Source organism: Orbilia oligospora, assembly GCF_000225545.1.
Source record: "Orbilia oligospora ATCC 24927 unplaced genomic scaffold scaffold00054, whole genome shotgun sequence".
NCBI classification, from domain to species: Eukaryota; Fungi; Ascomycota; class Orbiliomycetes; order Orbiliales; family Orbiliaceae; genus Orbilia; species Orbilia oligospora.
This window is the reverse complement of record NW_011645611.1, coordinates 3,228,261-3,251,372: the sequence shown is the minus strand read 5'-3', so window position 1 is coordinate 3,251,372 and position 23,112 is coordinate 3,228,261. Positions and strand designations below refer to the sequence as shown.

Here is a 23,112-nt window from a genome sequence, read left to right as displayed (position 1 = left end):
AAACACCGTCGACAAGTTAATTTACGTTAGATAAGCAACTATATACGGGTACGTAGACGGATGCGAGTAATACAAAGGTCCCCGGCCTACCCAGCCTAGTCAGCTGGCCGTCTTCTCCTTGAAATTTCCTTATTTGGATAGAAAGTATGCACAAGAGGCATATAGACGCACATGATGGTGATTTTTTGGCCTATCAAATCCATCGGCAATTTGATTACGAATTCTACTCTTGATATGATAAGAAAGCTTTCTAGGTTACGGTGAGGATAGTTTTTGTTTTTTTTGGAATTCTCAATTTATTTGAGATCTTTGAGATTGTAGATAGTTCTAAACTAAGTACAAACTCGAATGCTAGGTACATGCAAATCCAATATGGTTAAGCCAAAATGCATTCAGTCGTAAGGAGCGTAAGTAGCTGGTAATCGTCATAGGATCATTAAATGACAATGACAAACAAAAAACAAGAGATTATTTACTCTCTGAGGTATTTGGGTATATCAAGATGAGATATAGGAAATTAAGGGAAATGGAGGGTTTCAAAAACCATTTACTGGCGAGCAGCAGCTGGGACAGACTCAACAGATTGAGCGCCCTTGGTCTGGCTCATGTATGGAGTGGATTCGCTGTCAGCTGGCTTGGAGCGCTTGCGGAAGGCGAAGAAGACAGCAACACCGATGATGGCGGAGGCACCAAGGATGGAGCCAACGGCAATACCAGCCTTTGCGCCAGTGGAGAGACCATTGTCGGAAGCGGGCTGCTCTGGAGCGGCCTGGATGACGGTCTCAGTTGACTGTGGGGCCTCGAACTCAGAGGCGGTAACGTTGAAGCATGGAATGGTGTCAGCGAAAGCGGTGGCACCAACGAGAGTCTATTCATGTTAGTGAAACTGCGGCATTTGGAAAAAAGTCAATTTATAATCCAGTTCACTTACGATATCGGCGCAGGCGAAGAAAGACTCGTCCTTGCCAGAGTCGTTGGACCAGTATTCCATCTGGATGGTGGCATTAGTTCCCTCAGCGACATTGGCGATTGTGGGTGCCTTGTAGCACTGGTGACCAGGCTCGATCGCATCAACTCTTGCTGGGACGAAAGTATTGAATGCACTCTGAGTGGTTGGGTCTATTCACTTGTTTTAGGATCTGTGCGATCGATGTTATATGTAGGACAAGTGCAACTTACTGTTTCCGTAAGCAATACGGAAAACTACGTTCCATGCATCGTCAGCGATGGACAGAGCAACAGCTCCACCGACTAAATTATTCACACAAGTTAGTCACATATCTTTATAGAATTTGTTGCACTTTCTTCACAACTTCAAGAGGTTTATCTTACCAAGTGGGAAGTCAGCTCGGGTGGTTGGGCCGCTGACGGAACCACAAGGAGCCTTGTTGTCTTCAGAGGCGGACCATGGACGATCTGCGGGCCAGAGGAAAGCAACTGGTCCCATAGAGGCGCCCTGCTCTCCTTCACCGTGTGCCTGAGCGGCAGCTGGAGCTGCAATAGCGGAAACAGCCGCGGCGAGATACAAGGCGTTGCGAAGCATCTTGAAATATATATTAATTAATTAACTAAATCCCTTTGGGTTTATATATTTTATAATGCAAGTGGAAGGAGCAAGAGGCCGTACTAGGAACGGATTAATATAAGAGGGGATGTGAAGAGTGAGGTGAGGAGAAAAAAGATACAAGAGGTAATGTAGATGAGGAGAAACCGCTGGTTAATATATTGCTCACAGAGAGGCCCTCGACAACATACAACAACCAACTTGATCAATTGAGCATTCCCTCTGCCTACAAGTAGATAGTGTTGTATTGTCCCCGGTCCGGCATGTAGCCAGTGCTTTCGAGGGGCTCCCCTGCCGCTCTCTTCGCACATGGCCACGGTTCGATATAATATGACGAGCTACCTGGCAGACCACCCAACCCGCCTGCCCTCGCCTTCCGAGGAGCTACTTGGCGGGGAGGCGCCTCGGCCTTCGCCCACAGCTTTAGAGTTTTTTGCCATTTTAGACGGGCATCTTAATTCTCGTTGATTATACCTCGGTGTAGCGCGGTATGTAGTACAGTTGTCTCTGGGAAAAAACAAGAATGTTTCTCAGCTCAGGTGGATAATGGCGGCCGGCCCATTCATGCATACAACCATGCAAGAGAAGAACTAAAACTTGGCCATTGGTGGGATGTTGATAACTAAGACTCCGCAAATCCAGCCGTACTGTCCTAGGACTCAAAAGAGTGAGAGAGAAGTTGCGCATTGGCCATGGCTATCTCCGGGTGCCCAAGTCAAAATAGCATGGTTTTCGTGTTGCTAGTGTTATAAATCGTACCGCCATTTTTTTCTTGTTAAACATTAGTCAATTGTCACAAGTCCGAAAAAATTACATACAATGACACCTGCCCGAAAGCTTCTACCATCTAATCTGATCAACCGATTAGATAATTGATTGGTGATACCCCGAAATGTCTCTTGCAGTTGTGTGGGGTACCTTTGATCATGGAAAACTTTTGCAGGCGCTTTAGGCACGCCATACTGGAAAATTTTCACTTTCCGGCTTTTGCCAAGCTGCCCAAAACCCTTGCTAGTCCACATCTTTGCCTGCCACTCGTTATCAGATCGAGGGAACTCCTCTGAAAATTGTGACTTGGGTGGAGGTACTTTTGCAATCCCACTGCCAACCCTAGAAATCTAATCTGATCCGGCTGACACGGAATAATACCAAGACCGCCAAGTCGCTAGCAGAATCAGACCATCTTATCTGATCCGCTAGGAAAAAGCAAAGGAGCGTTGGAATCGGTGTGAACAACACCGCAAAAGTTGGAAATCTAGCCAGTGCTGGCCGGCCAAGATTCCAGGGTCGGTTCAAAGTTTGTGACTATGCAACCTCCCACGTTTGGACCACAGGTGGGTCCATGGCGATGGCTGGTTTAGCAAATTGAGTAGAGTTTTCCATTCTTTCCCACAGGCACCGTTCGGGTGGGCTAGAGTCCGACTGGTCCAACGAGCCTTGGAAGCTGTCAATGCATGCATGCAATGCGATAATAACTAAAATGTCTTGGGTATGACACAAAATTAGAGGCTTCATTCTCTCTTTGGGCCTCGACGGGACCCCCAATTTCCGACATCGCTCGTTCCTCTATCCCAATGTTCAAAGTTATGTCGGGTTAAAGGGTTACCATACATGCGCTTCCATGCAGGGGCCTGGCCTAGCGCGCGCTGGACAAGATGTGTAGCAGTACCTTGGGGACGTTATAAGTCGAGTCTTGCGACCTCACTGTACCTGTTCCAAGATTCTTTCCCCCCTCACTTCAGAATCACATTCACTCGCTATCGCAATTGTAGCTACACTTTTAGCAGGATTTCCACTCGTTAATCGCAGATTTCGGTCTATTGTCAACCTTCCTAAAAGTAATCTAGTATTCTACTGCTGCCTTGCGCCAATATAGTCATCATGCTTAATGCTCAGTTGATCCTCCTTGGCGCACTCGCCCTCCAGGGTGTTGCTGGTGTCGCTATCATGGACGATGAATGGCACTTGAAGCTCCTCAAGCGTCAGGCTCCTGGTACTCCAGCTTACAACTGCCACGATAACTGCGGTAAGCACTACACTATAGTCCCGAATCATATAATTCAATCTCTTGTGTAACAGTAGCATACTAATATGTCATCCCCGTGGTTCAGGTCAAGCTATCACTGCCTCCCGCCGTGATAACCACTGCGACGACAATGTTTTCAATAACAACTATGCCAACTGCTTGCAGTGCTCCGGTCCTGACAACTACAACATCTGGAGGTACTACGGTTTTTCTTTGGGCGCTGCTGGTGGGGAATGTGGTCTCTCAACCACTCCTCTCTCTGGAAAGCAGCCAGACGTCCCCCCAGCTCTGTCAGCTGGTGGTGAAATCCCCAGCGGTGTCGAAACTACCCCACCAGCAACTACCACCACTGAGCCAGAGCCAACTGAGGACCCTGAACCCACCACCACTGAGCCCCCAGCTACTACCGCTCCTCCCACTCAAGAGCCAACTACCGAGCCCACTCAAGAGCCAACCGCTGAGCCAACCTCTGAGCCTACTGCTGAACCTACTCAGGAACCTACTGCTGAGCCTACCTCTGAGCCAACTGCTGAGCCAACCGAGGAACCTACTGCTGAGCCCACCGAGGAACCCACCGCTGAGCCAACTGAGGAACCTACCGCTGAGCCCACCGGAGAGCCAACCGCTGAGCCCACTGCTGAACCAACTGGTGAGTCTTCGACAGAAGAGCCGAGTGTTGAACCAACCTACAACCCTACCTACAACCCCCCTACCTACAATCCCACAGTTCCTACCTACAACCCTACCACAACTCCTACCACAGCTCCTACCTACAACCCCACTACAGCTCCTACAAGTAAGTCTTCGACATGTGAAACCACTGTTGAATCCACATACAAGCCTGAGCACCCAACCTATGCTCCTTCATCCTCCGAGCATTCGTCTCACCCGACCTATGCTCCATCGTCCTACGAACCCCCACAACCCTCATATGAGCCATCACATGAGCAAACCACAATCAAGACGACTACTGGTGTATATCCGACTTACTCGTCGGTCGTTGTCACTTATACCAGTACGCCTTGAATCTGGATGCGCACTTCCTAATAGATGTCGAACCTAAACTAATATTTGTAACTCAATCATAGGTGTCACAACCAGCTATGTCGCTCCATCTGGAACCGCCACCGACGGCCCTACCCCTACCTACGGATCTGGCAACCAGACCTCCACTGTTGTAAGTTCTTTTAGTAATCCATATAGATATGCTCGTTTTCTAACTTTATATCTTATCCAGGTACCACCACCAGAATACACTGGTGCTGCCAACTCCCTTGTCTCCAGTGGATTCGCCATCTTCGGTGCCGCTGCTATTGCCGCTCTCGCTGCTTTGTAAATTTGAGTTTTCCGGAGTCATGAGGCGGGGATTAATTGGTATACATAAAAACGGATGACGGACAGGGTACGGTTTTTTTTTTCTCACATAGCCTTAATGCGCATTTAATCATGATTCTCATGTATAATAACAACTACCTAATGCATATTTACACCCTTAACAAACTCTTATTACTTTGAAAAGAATGCGCTAGTTTTGATGTCTTTTCAAGTTTTACTTGATTCTGTTATTAGCCGGTTAGTCTAAGCTGCCAATAGCCTAATATCAGCTCAGGCAGGTCTTGTATAATATAATAAGCTAGTACGTGCCATTGCGTCCGACATCGGTTGAGGTAGCCTCGAATCCGCAGTTGAGGATCCAAAAGAGTGTTGGATTTAGAGAGTTTTTGCGTTGTACAAAGGTCATACAAACCACAAGTCTAGTTACGACTGACACAAACGTTATAGACATCGATATCATATGTAAATGGAATGGAACGAGGAATATTCCGGAATGAGTCCGGGATAAGTGCGTTAATACTGATTAAGGGAAAGAAATTGAGGCTAAGCAACAAAACTGCGTATCCCAGCATATTCGGATATCCAACATCTAAATTAATCAACATAGCCTATCCAGCGATACGTACGCGATACGTATCGATACGTTGCCCGGCTTCTGTTTGCGCTCTAATCCGTTTTTCGCGATATTGCTCCAGTCCTCGAAGAAGCTTAAACTGACACATCCAAGCGTAACCATAACCCCCAAATACTTTTCCAAAAAAACGCCCGCTGCTGTCGACTGCAATTTGAATGATAATGTAAAAGGGAAATTCATTCTGTATCCACAAGTTAGCACCAACCGCTCGATAATAATAAAAGCAACGGACCAGTTTACGGTCCGCCACCACCGCCGTGAGACCTCCATCTTCTAGACCTGCGTTCCTTCTCCGTCAAAACCCCACAGACGCATATCACCCACTTGTCCCATTCATCTCCTATAGCTGGATTATGTTTGATTTGGTAGGTTCCGGCTTTTCTCCAGGTTTGAAATCCGTCATTTAGGTATGTTGCCATTATTTCACCGTTTTCGACATCCGTGAGCTTGAGACTAAGAAGGCTCGTTTTTCGTCCTCCAAGCGCTTCAGCTTCTTTCCCGTACATTCGCTCAAACTTATATTTCTTCTCGCTATCAGGAGGCGACCATGTCGTTGTCAGGGAGACCCAGTTTTTCAATTTCAATTCGGTAAATCGAGAACTAATGGCTGGGTCACCGAAGCATAGCTCATGGCAGTTTCCAATGATGTTACTCCGGGATGCGAATACTATAGGGCCAGTATTGTCACCACCTTCGTGTACTATAACATCCGGTCTCCCGCCACGAAATGTAGATGGGAAAGCTTTATTATCGACGTATAGGAAGGGTTTATCCGCGTCGTCTTTGATGAGATAGTCCATGTGAAAACTGCCCTTTGCGAACTCAACGGTGTACGTCGAATAACCGGGTAGCTGTGGAAGGCCTGCTGCACTTCCGGCGTCCTGGAAATCTTCCTTGGTATCGACAGGGTGCTCAGTCCGGGAAGCTGGGGGTCTTGAAGCCCCGGCGCCTGTTCCAGTAAAATCGTGATAACTCGGCGGGGGAGCGGCCCAGGCATATTGATCTTGGTTCATTTTATATATATTCTGTTCGCCGGAATAACGGTTATGCAATGCGTTGTATGTGTTATTTTTGTATGAGTGTAGAATTTAAACTCAGAATCAATAGAGGTTGCGAGTTTCTATAGTTCACTGAGATATTGCAAGGAAATGGTTTGACGTGACGGGGGCAGGTTAATTTATACCAGTTGCGATATGTCGTCACCACTCATAACGTTGGATGCGCGCTTCAGACATCTGAGCTCAGGCTTCGTGATTAACGACGCCAAGATTTCTAGTCAGCCTTTAATTTCGACTCACTAAAAGATGTATCAGGGAATTTGCGGCTTAGCTAATTCAGGCCCCTTTATCATCGGTTGCCACTGCCGATCGATCCATCAGAATCAATTAAACGCTAGCGATGTGCTGATAGAACTATGGTATGGCCTTGAGAAGCCAATGCATGCATTCACTGCATGTATATGTAAGTGAGCCTCGTGGGTTTCCTAGCTATTGATGCTCTGCCTCACAGCTAATTTATAGTTTATATTCTCTAGAAGGTGCAATCAAGGGATTGTGCTCTACGATAGCTGGTAGGCTAGGCTGAGCTCACCGACCGACCGTCGTTTCTAAGCTTCGACCCGGATATCAATGTGTACCGCCGCCATTCCAATCTCAATGTGCTCAACTGTGTGACATAGGGCTTGCGGTCGTGGCTGCGCCTCTGTCGGAATTCTTAACACCGACCATAACTAAGCTAGTTCATAACGTTATCTCCGGAGACCTCCGCTTCAAAGTGCTTTTGTCCCGCCTCAAAAACGTTTTAAAACCTAACCTTCGGCCTTCCCATACAATACCGGCCAATGCCACTACCAAAACAGACCCAGCAGATAATTCTGCATAGCCTTGCTAACATATGTTCATACATATTTCATGATATTATTCGGATTTTCTCCATTGGCGCATCAGCTGTTATATATGAATAGAGATCTAGAGAGTTAAGTTCGACGTTAACTACATGCATCAATATCAAGCTATGGTGTAATTAATTGCCTTAATTCCACAGCCGCAGTATAGGGCTGATGGTTCTCAGGAATACCGCGGATTCAATGTTTGAACAGCCTCCCCTTGAGAGGACCTCCTTGAATATCATGAAAACTACTAAGCCAATGTCGATTAATCTCTACTTTTTCTTAAAAATTAGGGTTTCTACAAGGAATTCCAGTTTGTAAATTAATCATCGATTCGTAAAACGTTAATTGGTTTCCCAATGCCACCACAGACACAAGCCCATATTTTAGGTACAAGAAGCTTCAAAATGACATTTAAGTAGTCTAGAAAACAATACAAACACTACCGAAGTTCGAAAGCACTCCAGGGCAGGTATTCAGTTAAATGATCTCGATGTCAAATTCGTTGACAGCAACACCTCTCTGGCGTTTCATGTCGTCGGTTTCTTCAGCTTCGGGGCTGTATTCCTCGGAGCCAATGCTATGCCTCATAGCCCGCGAAGAGGATTCTATCTCGATATTCTCTTCATACGTTTGCTCGGAGGCCTCTTCAGTGTCTTCATCAGTTGAATTCTTTCTTGTGAATTCTGTTGTAACCTTTGTTGTTACTTTTGTAAAAACTTCCGTGGTTACTTCTGTTGTTTCCTCAAGGACCTCTGTCACTTCCTTGGGCTCTTCTTCTCTAAAATCTGGGACCTCTTCCACATCCTCGGGCTTAAATACCGGTTCTTCCTCCGGCACCTCGACCCATTCGACATCTTCGACACTACTTGATGGGACCGTAGACTCCATCCCTGCCTTGTATCCAGATTTGAAAGAGTCCATGCTAGAGACAGATCGATCAGTTTTTAGATCAATGATGCAAATTCTGAGTATTAACTTACCACAAGCATCTTACACTCCACAACCCAGTATCCTCCCTGCTGAAAACCGCCAATCTCTCCTCAGGATCAAATTCATAGAGGTAATCGAGATCAGGCTTCTTCTCTTTTCTAAAAGCGAAGTCACAGTCCGGGTTTTTTCTGGCAGCCCTGAGACTTTTCAAGTCCACCACGACGCGGATCATCTCTGATTCAGGTTGCTCTGTGTCTAAAGTACCATAGAATCTGACCGAACTGGCGGGAGCGCCTAAATTATTTTTGGAAATGTCTTGTTAGTGATCCGTTCTTCGACGGAGAGGGCTGGTGCGTGAGTGAAACGTACCGATTTCTGCAGAGGTAATTTCAGCAAGCGTCAACGGAATATCCACGAAAACTCGTGATCGGTCAACACTATCAACTCGAACTCGGTCAACTTTGATGGTATCACCGAGAGGCCTTTGGGAGCCGTTCATAGTCGACCGGCTTATCATGAATAATTTGTTAGTATTCTGTCTACGCTGGTTGAGCCGTGGGTATAAGGAGCTTACCGACTAATGCGGGCTGGTGCCGCAAGTGTAGCAGTGACACACAATGACAAGACACTGGCAGTAATGAAGTGCATTTTGGAAATATATTAAGAGGAAAGGTTAAAAATATATACTAATATCGATACAAAAACACGTGTAAACTGTTGGTTAGATACGAGGTGATTGAATGAAGAAAAAGTCGGAGAATGAAATGAAGTGAAGTGAATAATCAAACGGAAACCAGTTCCTTAGTAAGAAATAAAATGCGCCAGGCAAGAAAGACTTGAAGGTGTGATGTCTGAATATTCGAATGTAAAATCTACAAGAGACTGTAGTACGACTATATATACATCCTTTATCAGTAGAAAAGTGCGCCACTAAGAAGCCAAAGCATGGAACAACAGAACAGAGGAAGCATAAATTAACTAAGTTGGGGTCTGAAACGGCCGCAGATGGTCAGAGACTGGCACTAAATACCACGTTAAGTTAGTCTATCCGTAGCCATGCGCAGCCAACGCAACGATATTCACGAATGGCAGCCTCCGTCTGAGACGTCGAGACCGGCGCCACATGCACATCTGCATGCACATGTGGGTAGCGCTATGGCTAATCCGAGATGGGATTTCGAAAATTTCATGATTTCATCATTCTCAGAACATTAGCTTATGTTCTAGATCAATTAGTTCCTCCTTCAACTTCTCTAAGCAAGTACAACCTGTAAAGCTTCACAAATTTAAAACTATACTACATGTATATCCTTGATAAAATTTGATGTGCAGAAAGGCTTTTCAACATTGTTTCAGACTTAAAAGAGGGCATCTCATCCGCAGAGGCAATTGTTTCCACGCGCAGAAGGCAGGTTGAGGCGACATAAACAAATACTCGGCTCGAGTTTTTTTGTTTCAAGCCGGCCTAGTAATCCTCTCTCAAATGCTAAGCCTCCTCCAAATGCTGTAGTTTTATAAAAAGGAATCAATTCTGGGGGGTTTCGTAAGCCAATTGCAAACTTCATGATCAAAATTTTAAAAGTGGCGCAGGTTGAGGTCGAGGCCATCCAGTTTATAGCAAGGTGCAGATCAAGGCATCTAGATTGGACAGCTCTAGTTATCTAATTATTGGTTGGCCAATAAATTTCCCACTTAAGAAAACCATTATACAGGCTGTGAGATACTCATTAGTGCTAATGTTCGTACACTCGCAAAGCCCCTTGGTCCTAGTGCACACGATGGTTGAGTTTCTGAAATTTTGAAAACGGATGTCATTTTCAGTAATTTTTCGAAAGGGATATTGAAGATATTGTACATAGATGCAGGAAATGTACAAAGCCTAGTTTTCTTTATACATTCGCAAACGATTTTTTATTGAGAAAGTATCGTAGTCCCGCCACCAAATATGAATTCAATTCTAACAGCCGTATCAACAAAAAGCCTTAGACAAGATATCCTTCCCATTTCGATCCAAATATTGTAAATCTATTTTTTGCAAGGGCGGCAAGTTGCTTGGCAGCATGCGTAGCAAGCATCGGTGGCGCGGCCAGTCCTCTTGCATTCATTCCAGCACGACTGCCAGACGGACCAGGATGGACAAGTAGCGCGCTCTATCATACGAAATATCCTTTAGTATCCTTTAAAGTCATATTTTGATATTGACAACGTTATTATCTAAGTGTATAGTACACACCTTCAATGGCATCGGCTGGGGCTGGGACTGCTGCTGCGAGGATAGCTGGCAAAGCTGCGAGGACGAAAAGGAAGGCCTTCATCTTGTCGGATCGGATGATTCAGTAATTGGAATAAGTTGGAGAGTTATTATCTTCAAACGCTGACTGGCGTGGTTATTGGGCTTATTGGATGTCTTCTGGATGAGTTTGAATGCTGAAATACATTCTAGATGGCAGAACACCGTCGTATTTATACACCTCGGCATTGTCGAGGTACTGTTGGCTCCAGAAATAATATCAGGAGTTCTTCCAGAAAATCAGATTCGAATATTCCCAAAATCGCACATTCGACGGCCCGGCGGTGCGACACACCGCAGAAATGATGTAGACATGTGCCTTCTCAGCTTCTTTTGAATTTTGTATCGTATGATCCTCGGCTCTGATGTCGCCCAGATATCTTGCTATGAAGAGCCACGGCCTCGTGCGAATATAGCATTAGAGTGATCCCCTTGCCTATAGCACTCGCGATCGGCGTTACCATGACCATATAGCCTGAGATTTGGCTCGGGGGGGGATCTGTTACACTATTATATTGCGGTCGATAAAGTAATAAACGCCAATCCACAAAATAAAACAGAATACCAATATATCCTAATAAATCCTGAACTTAGACATCTCGTCCTCTAGTTATAAAGTGACTGCATTGCAAACCTATGGCATATGTATGTATGCTGGTACCTGTAACGTTATAACAAGTTGATATCATTACTGGTCGCGACCTTGCACCGTTGGTCCGGAAAGCGCCACAAGCTATCGGAAGTATTCGCCTAGTTTTATGACAGCCCGTCAGGAATGGTTCTATGCAGTGTCGCTTCCCCCTGTCGGGAGCTTCCTATGGGCTTTAGTTGGGTTAAAATTGATATGCTGGTTATATAGCGGCGCATCGAATTTTCAAGCAGGTATGTTGCAATTCCCATTTTGGTCAGAAACGCTTCCTACACTGCGACTTTTCAACCGCCTTGGCTAGACGTGCGCCGAAAAGTTAGAGGGAAAAAACAAGCGATACGTGGCCCGGCAAGATTGAAGATAGCCTCCCTGGGGTCGTATTAGATAATGGAATCCGGGTGTTAAAAGGGCGTGAAGCACTCACTCTGCAGCTCTGTAGTGGCAAACCAGTTTGAGAAGATTGCCACAAGACGGAACTCGTCTTTCTTTCCCCGCCTAACGTTAAGGGGTTAAATTTGACCACAGCATACTGTGTAGAGGATATATTTTAAACCTGCAGGGAAACTTCTCAAGGTGCGTGTCGACCGCACCAATTGCAGTAGCGATCGATAGATTTTGTAGACTTATACGTATATACGTAGACATTGCCTCACAAAGAATAAGTGTACGGATATAATCATGATGCCCAATCCTTCTTGGAACAGAATTCGATCAGATTGTTTGACTATTCCTCGACCACTTTGACGGGCGGGCTAAAGCTTAAAGGCCACCCACAAAGTCATGCGATAAGATGCCGTATCCCCACTTCTGATCTGTTGCGCGGTGGAGCCACTCTCGGTTCTCGCCTAGGGTCCAGCTATTTCCTTAGTCCCTCATGACCTAACAAACAGAATCTTCGATCGATATTATCATATCCGAATAAACGGACCTGAGCTCGAGTACTCACTCTACCGATAGATGTGAAAGCGTAGCCCTCCTAAAAACTGACTAACAGTGGAGGCAGTGAATCCTCTAGAAGCGAAGATGGTCCCCGTTTTTCACTAATATCGTTATAAAATCGGGTTTCTTTTGCGCTCTGTATTTTAACTCGAGGAGGAAGGTTGAGATTCGGAAGAAGCTTCGATGTAAATTCAAGCAATTTGTATTTAGGTGTACGAGTGCGAGTGGTGTTAAGCTAAAATACTAGCCATCGGCCAAGCTTAGTTGAAAGTTTGGGCAAGAGCCACATGCACAGTATATAGGCCTTTATTCCATCGATAACATCGTTATCTACTCGCTGAATGGCGTTATACAGGATTTCTTCCGTCACCATATTTTTGGAGACATCACCAAAATCGCATTGCTAAATGTTTCTACAGGTGGGCCCAATTGTAATTGCAAACGTAGCTGTAATAGGCATTGCTTCGCGAGTCCGGCCCACCCTCGGATTGCGAGCCGAAAATGTTGGCCAGTGCACACCTTGACAATACCATCATGGTTTCAAATCGACCGCGATAAATTGAGTTTTACTGGCCAAAGCTCCAGTGAATGAAAGGGTAGAGGGTTACCATGGCTCACGCTGACGAACATGATGTTCAAACATCTACCGAGTAACTAGCACCTCAAACTCCATGAAGGGTTAAAATAGACAGTCCATCGTTTTCAAATCAAAAGGAATGGTTACAACTATACTACAACCAGGACAAGCAGTCAACCTCATATTGGATCGTCAGCGTGTGGCTGCAACTCCGCAAGATGACGCGCAAATATCGTGTTTTTGAAGAAACTTTCTCCTGCAATTGCCAATAACCACGGATAAATCTAGGGTGCGAACAGGCCCAAGGTCTTGAGGAAAATGTTCGCTCACTTGGCCGTGATAGTTTGCCAGGGCCTCCAGTTCAACCGAAATTGCAATTGATCCTACTCAAAAAAGAACAACATTTGCTTGCACTCAATCGTTTCCTATGGACTATATCACAGTAATAAGTTTCTCAGGTGTAGTTCGTCTACAGATAATGGTGTGCTGGACCAAGGCTTCCTCAGGGGCATGAGTGAGTTTCACCATGGAGAATTGTATTTAGCCAGTTATCCAACCCTTGTCGACAGCCCAAATTCCAACACACCATCTCGAGATCAGTGGACCAGCTTCGCAGTGGCCTGTCAGTTTTGCAGGGATTATGGAATATTCGATCGAACTTTCGATGGCCAAGCATTCTGCAGAACTTTGAGGCGTCGATTCTCATAGGCGCTCGTCCAGAAGTCCAGTCTTCAATTGGTTGACTGCAGAAAAAGTGAAGAAATACTCCTTCTGATCAGCTTCCGTATTCGCTTGTTCCACCCACCGGATAAACTCCCTGTCAAGATGAACCTCTGACGTGGGACAGCTGCCCCGATAACTTTTGCGATTTCCAGGTACCAACCAAATTCAAGACGACAACCCTGCTCGATTCTTCAACACCACACACAAAGTTAGAACTTGACTCTATATCGATGAATGTTATACCCTTGATCAATATGAAATTCTGAGTTTACTCTACCTGAGGACTGATTATGGTCCTGGAAGCGAAAAGTAGCCTGCTTGAAATTATTACTGGGTCGACAGGCGATTTAAGAGAGGATCCACTTTCCTCTCCAAGCCGGTGCCGTTCATATACTATGGGGATGGTACCGCTTGACAGCTGACCTTCGAACTTTTGTATTTTTCCGAACCTAAGCCTAACTACAAACTTTGACATTCTTGACTTCGTCGCCAGGGGCTTTCACGTCTAAGAATCACATTTCCCTTCATTCTTTCTCTTTTCGGACCGGGTTAACATCGAGATATGGATCTGAGCAACTGATTCGACGCCTTGGTTTCCTGCCAGCTCTATCACATATCACCACCGTCAAGTTTAGACGCAGAGGCCGCGTGATAGAAAAGTAGGCTGCTCTGCTACGACAGCGCGAGCGCTCAAGATACCCAATTTTGCCGCCAAAATTCAAAACTCACGTCACAGAAATAAATGTATTCAACCCGAGCAGCAGTAGAAAGATGGCAAGAACGAAATACCGGCTATTCACATGACACGTCGGGACACTCGATAGCTCTCGAGACGATCCAAATCAAGCCTGAGGTTGTAGAGTCTCGTGTAGCACTAGGAAAAGGCGGTTACCAAAAATTATTTTCTCCAGAGACCCTACAATGCTTCATCGCCATTGTAATCGAAGTTCTGATTATTCTTTTGATCGTTCTGTTCAACCTAGTTGAAGTCACGCTGACAATGCCTGGGTTATTCCCGAACGATTCGAGAGCATTATACGTCTGCGGGACAACGATATTTATCACTGCTATCACAGCTTTCGTTTCAAGGCAAATCAGATTGCAATGGATACAATATATCGAGGCTAGGAGATTAAGGAAATCTGACATCCTGCAAAGTTCAAGAAGAATAGAGAGTCTACTTGGGGTTGGGACTTACAGCGACTATTTTTATTATTGGGGGACAACGATCACACTTCTATTTGCATCATTAAGTACGGCAGCAATAGTAGCTGCTATTACACCCTCGATAGGGTTCAAAACCTTCGGCACGATCGTTCAACTTACACCAGGAGCCCTAAATTGTACGACAGTATCTGACGATCCCTCTCCTACAGCGCTCAGCTGGAGACTAGAAAATGGAACTTACATAAACTTCAGGGCCAAGGGTAATAATTGCCTTGCCAATCCTGCATTTTCGATAGTCAACACGATATCCAACTCTGCCATCGACAAGGATGGGTATGCCTATGCTGTCTCAGGCGTCGGTGTCACACGTTCCAGTATAGGCGTGCCATATGACGCTCATAACGGCCCAGCAGGTTTCGACAAAGTCTTTTGGGCTATGGGGATAAACCAACAAGATAGGAATATTCTCCAAGACTCTACTCAGTGTTTACCCGTCTTTATCGCAAACCCCGCGAAGTGTCGGCGCGCAGGGACCATTATCAGGGCTAAAAACAACCTCACCGTGCGGCTGGACGAAGATTGCAGTGCATCGACGCCAATATTCGGTGCCGACTTGGAAAGCGACGGTGCTTCGGCATCAGGGTACTGTACCAGCGGTAAATCCGTAGGTAAGGTAACCTACTTGATCGGATCCATAAATTCTCACGCAGGATTGCTTGCAGCAGCAGTCTCAGACTTCCCTGCGGTAAACTCCAAATCATATTCTGTGGCTTGCGATGTCGATATCGTATCTGCCGTTGGATTTCGCGACACCACAATTTCTAGGAACTATAAGCCACCTCATGAATCAAGTATCAACCGCGAAAACGAAAATCTCAAAACTCTCGCCGAATACACAATATCTTCCCCAGTCAAACAAAGGACATCGTCAAGTTGCTCGAACAAATCATACGTTCCAATATGGAACCCCGAAAATAAACCTGGTGTCATCTTAACACCCGGGGCCTTAGCAGTCGGTGCTGGTGCAGCCTGCCCGCTGTTTATGCAGAACAGATATAACAACGGCTGGTGGGATACTCTCTCTAGAGCTGTGAAAGATAGAGGCCCAAGCTCATACGCTTTTGAGGACTCTAAAAATGCGCTCGAGGATGTTCTCGGGTTAGTAGTTGGAGTCAGTATGGGACAATACATAGGTTCGTCACAACCACCAGCGTCGACACGCGATGCGCCCATGATCGTGAATCGAGGAGGCTCTGCGCGAGTTCTCGGGTATAGAATAGGATCTGGCAGCAAATGGGGACTCATTTTCATCGCCCCTCAAGTTTGGATTATACTTGTTCTTTCTGTTCTTTTGATTAAACGGCTACGGTTGTAAATTTCATTCGTCCCTTTCATTTTTTAGTTTTATCTCCCTACATCACCGCATTCACGATTACTATTCTTAATTTAGATTTTAGACTCTGGGGATCATTCATTCAATCGGTGTTTGTCATCGCTCCTTATTGGTTTTTCTTCGATGGCCAGCGACGGAAGTTTCAACGAAGGCGTCCTAACCTGTCTCTACATAATTTTTTTTGTTAATTGTTTTATATCTCTGCATAATCATGGGAAATGGGTTCCAGAGTTCCTAGTTTCCGGCTTTTTTACAATTACCCAGCGTTAGCTTTCTCTTCCTGCAATGAAAACAATAACATTTATACATCTGCATTTTCATCCTGGAGAGGCTTTTTCCCCTCCTGCTTCCTTTCTTTCTTCTTTCTTCCTTTACTTTCGAATTAACTCACGCTCAGAGCATAGTTTCAAATATAGCCCTTGTAAATATGTCGGAGAATTGTTCCTCCAGCTTGTTATAAAATAGCAATTCCACCTACGTATACCCCTGTGGGGTATTTGAGTTTACAATCCTAGATTGCTAGGATTTTAAGCAACCATTACTTTTATGAAACATACATATGTATGCAGTCCTGGGTGCCGATGCAACAAAGAACAAACCTGAAATTGACCAGGATACCCTTCACACATACTAAAGACGAATTCGAAAGAAAGAATTATAACGAAACAAATAAACAATAAGGTTTGTGGGCACATAAAAGCATAATGGTTGGTTACAGGCCAGGCTTGACACGAATCCGGATTACTCAGGCCCCATATCCACCTTGACACCATCATCCCAAAGGACCAACCCAGTATCCGGGTCTCCTCTCGTGATCATCATTCTCACGAGACGAAGGATAAAGAAATACCCAAATAGCATGCATGCTCTTCAGTCCAGTTGAACGGTTTCACCAATCCAAACATAAAACTAGCTTCCTTGATATACTCCAGTGGAATACCTTTACTTGACCTTGGGACTAGTTCAATGTACATAAAGTCATCATAAAAACGGGTGAAGATATTGAAACGAAAATTTGATAACATGCTCGGCGGCTCCGGTCCATAATCTTCGTGGGGAAGAGGAAGTGGACAATTTTCCGCTACTGCTGCTCTTTGATTTTGACCATGAGATTTTTGACGGTGTAGTTTGTAACGCTGAAGACGAGGTCGATCGAGATGCATGTCTCGGTTTGTCGGGATGAAGTTTTTGCGGCAGTTGTCATCGAGGGTGTGAACCTCGAACTGAGGGATAGGGCGATCAGGTTTCCTTGCTAGCCAGGTTTGGATATGGTTTGGAGGGGTGGGCGGAAGTATATTGGGGAGACTCTGGGGTTGGCCGGTATAGCTTTTGAGGGCAAATCCGTGGCTCGACGGCTGAAGATGGGAGTAGTGGCGGTTTGTACTTACGAGCTGGGAACTGTGAGGCATGGAAGCTGAATGGTTCACCTAGTAATCTTGCATAGTCTTCCTCGAACTATATGGCGCCAATTTCAAGAGTATAGATCGGTTCTTTCAACTGAATTGAAGCGCCACTATGGCCGATTTCGCTTGAGGTTCATTGAAGTCATTCACCATACCCTTTGGCTTCGGTGCTTTAAGGACTTTATGGACTTCTTTGGCGTACACCTCGATGTTCATTGTAACTCCCAGTCGAAAATCTTGAAATCTGACCTCTAATACTCTAGATGTTTTCAGCGCCTCTCCTTTTTGCGGTTTTTCGCCTTGCTTGGTTCGACTATGTAAATCTTCTTAACATTGATATGAAGGAGCTTTGTATCAAAAGTGCCGCCCACAGTATACACTTGTTGTTGCTGAGCGGGTGATGTAAACTTAAGGGCGCCCAAACTTTCACTCGAGGAGTTTTGGCAGACTAATTCAAAGGATTCGGAATCTACAGCTGCCAATAAGATCACCCCAGGCTCCGAGGGAGGTGTCAAGGAAGAAGCGGCGGGAGCCGAAAAGACATTCTTGGTTACCTTTGAGTCCGAACTAGAACGAGAAGATAAAAAGGAGACCAAAGAAAACGACTCTTGACTTATCCGTCCGGACAACCTGCCCTCAATACCATTTTGAAATTCACAGCGAACCAAATTAAGTTTATAAAATCGTTCGAAGTGGGCGAGACCCCGTCTTTCTCTAAGGTGATGACCCAGAATGTAAAAGTTGAGGATAAATAAAGGAATTTATACGCAATGCCTATAGGACATACGTGCAGTCTAAAGTCTGAATTGACGGTGGCAGTGTACCAGTACTCCAAGAATGTGTGAGTTTGCTTTGAATATTCTAATGAATTTGGGGAGTAATTGTTAACAGAGGTTTGTAGATGATACGAAAACAGACCCGAAGGCAATCATGAATCAATCATCAAATTAATTACTTAACAGTATGGATATTTTAATACTATTGGTAATAAAATTATCTATCAAGCCTTCAAAATCGAAAATATTGGAAGATAAGATTCAAAATTTTAATATCGTGAAGGATATGAAGCAGTCAGTGTATATTGATGACACGGTGGTTGATTTTCCGAAGAGAATCCTAGCTTGAAAGAATTGGGCTCCTCGATTGGCCAGGCTGAAGCTAGCACAAGTTGTGGCTATATGGGAGAAGAAGAACGATCTCATCAATGTGGTGAACTTATGGGCAACCAAGATGAAGGATCCCAATGGTAGTAAGATTAAGGGACCGAGACCAAGTAAATTGTTGGAGAAGTATGCCCAGATGGTCCCGGCGATGCCACTGATTGCTGCTGGCGGCGTATAGCCCTTGCCCTAGAGTCATTCGCAAATAAAATGTACGATCAACCCTCATGTCCATTCATTTTCAAAGGCCTGAATGCCATTTGGATTTTCACATACATGAATAATTTTAATATTTTGACCCCATTGTATTGTATTGTAGCTTATCTTCGAATCTTCCTACACATAATCCTGCTAGCATTATACGTCGAGAACCACTAGTTTTAAAACCCCAAATTAAACATACCCCGTTATTTAGATTTTCATAATCAATTGTGATAGATATGAAGGCTAGCCAGGAGGGAGTCCACATATGCATATGCACACTTGGACTTCAGATCTGACGATATAATATATGCGTGTCATATGATGCCGCAGCGAATTTTTGACTCGATCCCACGTGAGGCTTGCAAGCAACCTAATGAACTGTATCTCGATGGTTTCCGATGGCTTTAAGATGTCACGATAGTTGAGGGGCGAAGGTTACAGCCTGACGCGATGACATGATATGATGAGGATGGTGTCTTAGCAATGCAATGGCTGATCTCCATGCATTGTATGGAACACGACGGTCACAACACAAATGCTACTAACAGCTTTGTGTTCGCGGGTCCAACAATGCAACAAGTTCGTCTGGTCCCTGCAAGTGCACACAGCTTGACAGTACTGCGTCCGTCTGTCGACGGGACCATCCAGAGCCCCGCTCGCTCGCAGTCTAGCACATATAAATTTAAATCCAAAACCTCGTCACCCTTCTCGACTTCTCTGACAAATATTCTTGCCGTACGGCCCGAGTCATACCCGCAGGATATCACCGAGTCCTCAAATCAGGCATCGGCCCTTATAGTCACCGATTCCGGGTATTTTGTGACGTATCCATCGAGGGTTTAGATCCGCCCACGTTTTCCTTTCCGAGAACCCCTAGAGGCTTAACTCGGCCAAGCTTTTTTATTATATTTTATATTGTCTTCCAACTCTTTTGCCAACCCCGTGCAAGTTTGGTTCGACGGTTCAGGGATTATCGCACGTTTCCTTACATAACCAAAGTTTCATATCTCTCGGGTTGGATTTTGGAGTGTAAGTTTTGTTGGAACGTTGCCGAGTTATCCGTCCTGCGGCTGTCCCGTCTCCATTGCGGTAGACTGTTGGTATGTATATATCATCATATGAACGTTAGTATGCTTCGCTGTCGTTGCAAAACACCAATTCATGGATGGCCAATTGAGAAAAAAAGAATATAAAATATATAATGTTGGGAGTAGTTAGAGTTATTAATTTTGGAGTACGGCGATTAGACGGACATTATTCTCAAAATTATTCGATATCTTCCCCACGCGTCTTCAGTCAGATTGGACGACGCAATATGTCAACGACAACGAAGGAACCGTATCTATTGAATGTGGATGAGGAAGCTTCGAAGAGGTAAAAATGAACAAATTTGAATTTTTTATTTTTTCCCCCAAATAGACCTGCGAGACTATAGGGGTAGCTAAAGAATGCATGGGATCTAACGGCGGTTGACATTCCGATTCCCTTAGGTTAAACTTACAGCATGGTATTTTAACCCGAATGCTCGGTGGAATTCTTATCCCTGAGCCTGTGATTACACGTCTTAATCAAATTCAAGAATCGGGGAGGAGCCAATCCTATGACTGGCCGGCGTGCAAGGAAAACACATATGTCAAGATCGCCGATCTGGCGACAGGAACCGGGTATGTATACTAATACTTTATTGATATAAAAATATAAACGGGTGACATTCCTAGGATCCTAACTCTTGATATTCATATTAACTTAGTATATGGCTCTATTCTATACGCAAGCAACTCGAAGAATCCGGCCTCAAAGCGGAGCTCTATGGCTACGATTTGCATGACAACCAGTTCCCGCCGGAGGACAAGAGAGAAGATGTTGAGTTCCATAAGTTGAATATTCTGGATACGCCGAAATTTCAGGAGATTGGGCCGATTTACCACTATATCCATGCAAGACTGCTCACGAGCGTGCTCACAAAAGAAGAATGGAAAGTTGCTATCGATAATTGTTTGGAGATTCTAAGTATATAGTCCCACTTTTTCACATGTTTCGACGGCACGGAAACGAATAGTCCTTAGCTAATCTATAGGTTGGATGTAACCTTTTCTTAGAACCCGGCGGGTTTTTACATTTCGAGGAGATTCCGTTCGGAGAACTATCGATCGAGAAAGACGGTGTTCCTGCATCTGGTGGGGTGCTTGAGAAGCTGCAAGCGAGCATGAAGCTTTTGAAACGTGATTTAGAGTAAGGTTTCCCGAACCCGACAACCCCTTTCATATCGATTGCCGTTCGTATCGGTTTCAAACCAAAATTTAACCGGGGGGCTGTGTATAAATATAGCTGCGGGCATAATATTTACAACTACCTTGAAGAGCTCGAATTATGGGAGACTGAGCATCGCAAAATCGATTTACGTACTTGTGACGAGGAGACAAGGCAGATGCAGAATGTCAACGCTCGGCTTGGACTTGAAGAGTTCATTAATAACGCTATAGCACGAGGTCCGGGAGCCCTGAAGCGGCTTGGCTACGAAAGCAAAGAAGCGGCATTGGAAAGGATGGCAAGTCTGGGGAAGGACCCTGGAACCCAAGCATACTTCGTCCTGCATAGTATCCTCGGCAAAAAGCCTGGCGGTGTATTCTCAATGCAAATTTCGTGTGGTTGTCCACCACCACCGGTCGAAAGCGACCTCGAGGAGGCAAGGGAAGAGCCAGAAGAGATGTATGTACCCGATCCTGATCCCGTATACGATCAGGAAGGAAAAGAGGATACAGAAGAACCCCCGCTCAATTTCGTTGTGCCACGACGGGGACGCTTCCAAGTTTCTTATGCCGTAATCTCAGATAAACCGGACAGCAAATAAAGGAGCGCACAAAGCCGGTTGAAATTTGTCTCTTAAATCTCGCTGTTAAAATATGTTTAATATTATGAATTCCTATAGTTGAGGGCCTCGACGCCATAGTTTAGCCAGTCAGATGATAGATACTTTGAGTTGTGTAATGAAAATTAGAGGGGAACCGTGCCCCTCGATTTCATTTGTAGTTAGATTGCTGCCCTAACAGGTATATTCATACGAAATCGTTATCTCGGTTCGGGTATTTCCTCCGAAAAAGTACACTAAATCGAAAAGAACAATCGAAAGCCCTCTATCGTAGACAGCCTGATTTTTGGAAGAGCTCGTTGTTGGCCGAATCGGTGTTGTGGCGTCCTTGACAAGTCTCGGACGTCAGTGCGACACAGGCTTGCGACGATGCGGCATGAATTCCGACGAAGTTGTGGAAATGAAATTAAATGTCACTACATGCAAATGTGTACGTACTTACACATGATGGCATGCATACGCACAGAACATGGGGGAAATCTGCAGGAGCTCGTTTGAATGAAATGTTTGGATTCAGGTCGCAGGATGGATCAGATGGCTCGAAGGTCGGTCGAGAATTCGAATGTCTAGAATTCAAGTCCAAGTGTCTCTCCGGTTCTTAGCTAATTAGCTTATATTGCTAATATACTATGCTAATTACCAGCTAGTGAGCTATTAGTGCCTGTCTGTGAAGTGTTTCCCCTTTTTCCCCAGTTACTGTATGCATGCGGTAGCGAAATTTAGCCCTGTCAACTACTGTCAACCACACCTCCCAGATTGAACATAATACAGGTGTCCACTGTCGCGCGGGCTTCACCGAATCCCTTCAGCATGAATATGGCGGTGCGACTGGCGCCTCTCTCAACTGATGATCACGTCGGCAGCGAGTGTGGACATTCCTTATGCGGATACCCGCGATGGCTTCAATGAAAGCAGGTGAGCAAATGTCCTAGCTGCCTTCGTCAATCTCAAACAGCTCTATTCTTAGAGCATCTTGCAATTCAAATCTTGCCGTTGGCTAAAACCCCAACAATGGGCGCCTCGCAAGAGATCTCTATCAGTCGTGCCGCTGGGTGGTCGAATTAGTCTGGATTCCGGAACTCTCGGCATCCTCATTCAGGAAAAACTACCAAGCAGCCAAAAAGCCTCCATGCGAATTCGAGACTTGGCCGTGAAAATCCGACCTTTGACCATTATGCGATGGGCGTTTCCCGCCTTTTACGAGGCGCAATGTCCCCACCTGCTTTTTTCCGACTGCTGAAACAACTTTCTGGCCCAATGGCTTTTCCAGATGGCTCTGCTGCGACAACCGTCGTTCGCAGACTGAACACGAATTTTTTTTTTTTTTTTTTTTTTTTTTTTACTTTCCCCTCCTTCAT

General features: G+C 45.2%; 8 protein-coding genes across 8 annotated transcripts; 3 read left to right on the top strand and 5 right to left on the bottom strand.

The window, feature by feature from the left end:
- Nucleotides 1-547: 547 nt before the first annotated feature.
- On the bottom strand, nucleotides 548-1,543 carry AOL_s00054g976 (uncharacterized protein; the record flags this gene model as incomplete). The annotated part of the gene is made up of 4 exons (XM_011122292.1): nucleotides 548-868; nucleotides 932-1,119; nucleotides 1,180-1,251; nucleotides 1,333-1,543. 4 exons carry the CDS (start codon nucleotides 1,541-1,543, stop codon nucleotides 548-550), a joined length of 792 nt encoding a protein of 263 aa, XP_011120594.1.
- A 1,902-nt stretch (nucleotides 1,544-3,445) lies between these two features.
- AOL_s00054g975 (uncharacterized protein) lies at nucleotides 3,446-4,926 on the top strand (the record flags this gene model as incomplete). Its single annotated transcript, XM_011122291.1, has 4 exons — nucleotides 3,446-3,590; nucleotides 3,676-4,605; nucleotides 4,679-4,767; nucleotides 4,828-4,926. The coding sequence occupies 4 exons, from the start codon at nucleotides 3,446-3,448 to the stop codon at nucleotides 4,924-4,926; spliced, it is 1,263 nt and encodes a 420-aa protein (XP_011120593.1).
- An 869-nt stretch (nucleotides 4,927-5,795) lies between these two features.
- AOL_s00054g974 (uncharacterized protein) lies at nucleotides 5,796-6,572 on the bottom strand (the record flags this gene model as incomplete). Its single annotated transcript, XM_011122290.1, has 1 exon — nucleotides 5,796-6,572. One exon carries the CDS (start codon nucleotides 6,570-6,572, stop codon nucleotides 5,796-5,798), a length of 777 nt encoding a protein of 258 aa, XP_011120592.1.
- A 1,355-nt stretch (nucleotides 6,573-7,927) lies between these two features.
- On the bottom strand, nucleotides 7,928-9,028 carry AOL_s00054g973 (uncharacterized protein; the record flags this gene model as incomplete). Its single annotated transcript, XM_011122289.1, has 4 exons — nucleotides 7,928-8,372; nucleotides 8,431-8,674; nucleotides 8,750-8,889; nucleotides 8,955-9,028. The coding sequence occupies 4 exons, from the start codon at nucleotides 9,026-9,028 to the stop codon at nucleotides 7,928-7,930; spliced, it is 903 nt and encodes a 300-aa protein (XP_011120591.1).
- Nucleotides 9,029-10,362: 1,334 nt separating this feature from the next.
- Nucleotides 10,363-10,695, bottom strand: AOL_s00054g972 (uncharacterized protein; the record flags this gene model as incomplete). Its single annotated transcript, XM_011122288.1, has 2 exons — nucleotides 10,363-10,530; nucleotides 10,612-10,695. 2 exons carry the CDS (start codon nucleotides 10,693-10,695, stop codon nucleotides 10,363-10,365), a joined length of 252 nt encoding a protein of 83 aa, XP_011120590.1.
- Nucleotides 10,696-14,300: 3,605 nt separating this feature from the next.
- On the top strand, nucleotides 14,301-16,100 carry AOL_s00054g971 (uncharacterized protein; the record flags this gene model as incomplete). The annotated part of the gene is made up of 1 exon (XM_011122287.1): nucleotides 14,301-16,100. One exon carries the CDS (start codon nucleotides 14,301-14,303, stop codon nucleotides 16,098-16,100), a length of 1,800 nt encoding a protein of 599 aa, XP_011120589.1.
- An 842-nt stretch (nucleotides 16,101-16,942) lies between these two features.
- AOL_s00054g970 (uncharacterized protein) lies at nucleotides 16,943-17,527 on the bottom strand (the record flags this gene model as incomplete). The annotated part of the gene is made up of 1 exon (XM_011122286.1): nucleotides 16,943-17,527. One exon carries the CDS (start codon nucleotides 17,525-17,527, stop codon nucleotides 16,943-16,945), a length of 585 nt encoding a protein of 194 aa, XP_011120588.1.
- Nucleotides 17,528-20,200: 2,673 nt separating this feature from the next.
- On the top strand, nucleotides 20,201-21,736 carry AOL_s00054g969 (uncharacterized protein; the record flags this gene model as incomplete). The annotated part of the gene is made up of 5 exons (XM_011122285.1): nucleotides 20,201-20,259; nucleotides 20,376-20,549; nucleotides 20,636-20,895; nucleotides 20,985-21,117; nucleotides 21,214-21,736. 5 exons carry the CDS (start codon nucleotides 20,201-20,203, stop codon nucleotides 21,734-21,736), a joined length of 1,149 nt encoding a protein of 382 aa, XP_011120587.1.
- Nucleotides 21,737-23,112: the final 1,376 nt, after the last annotated feature.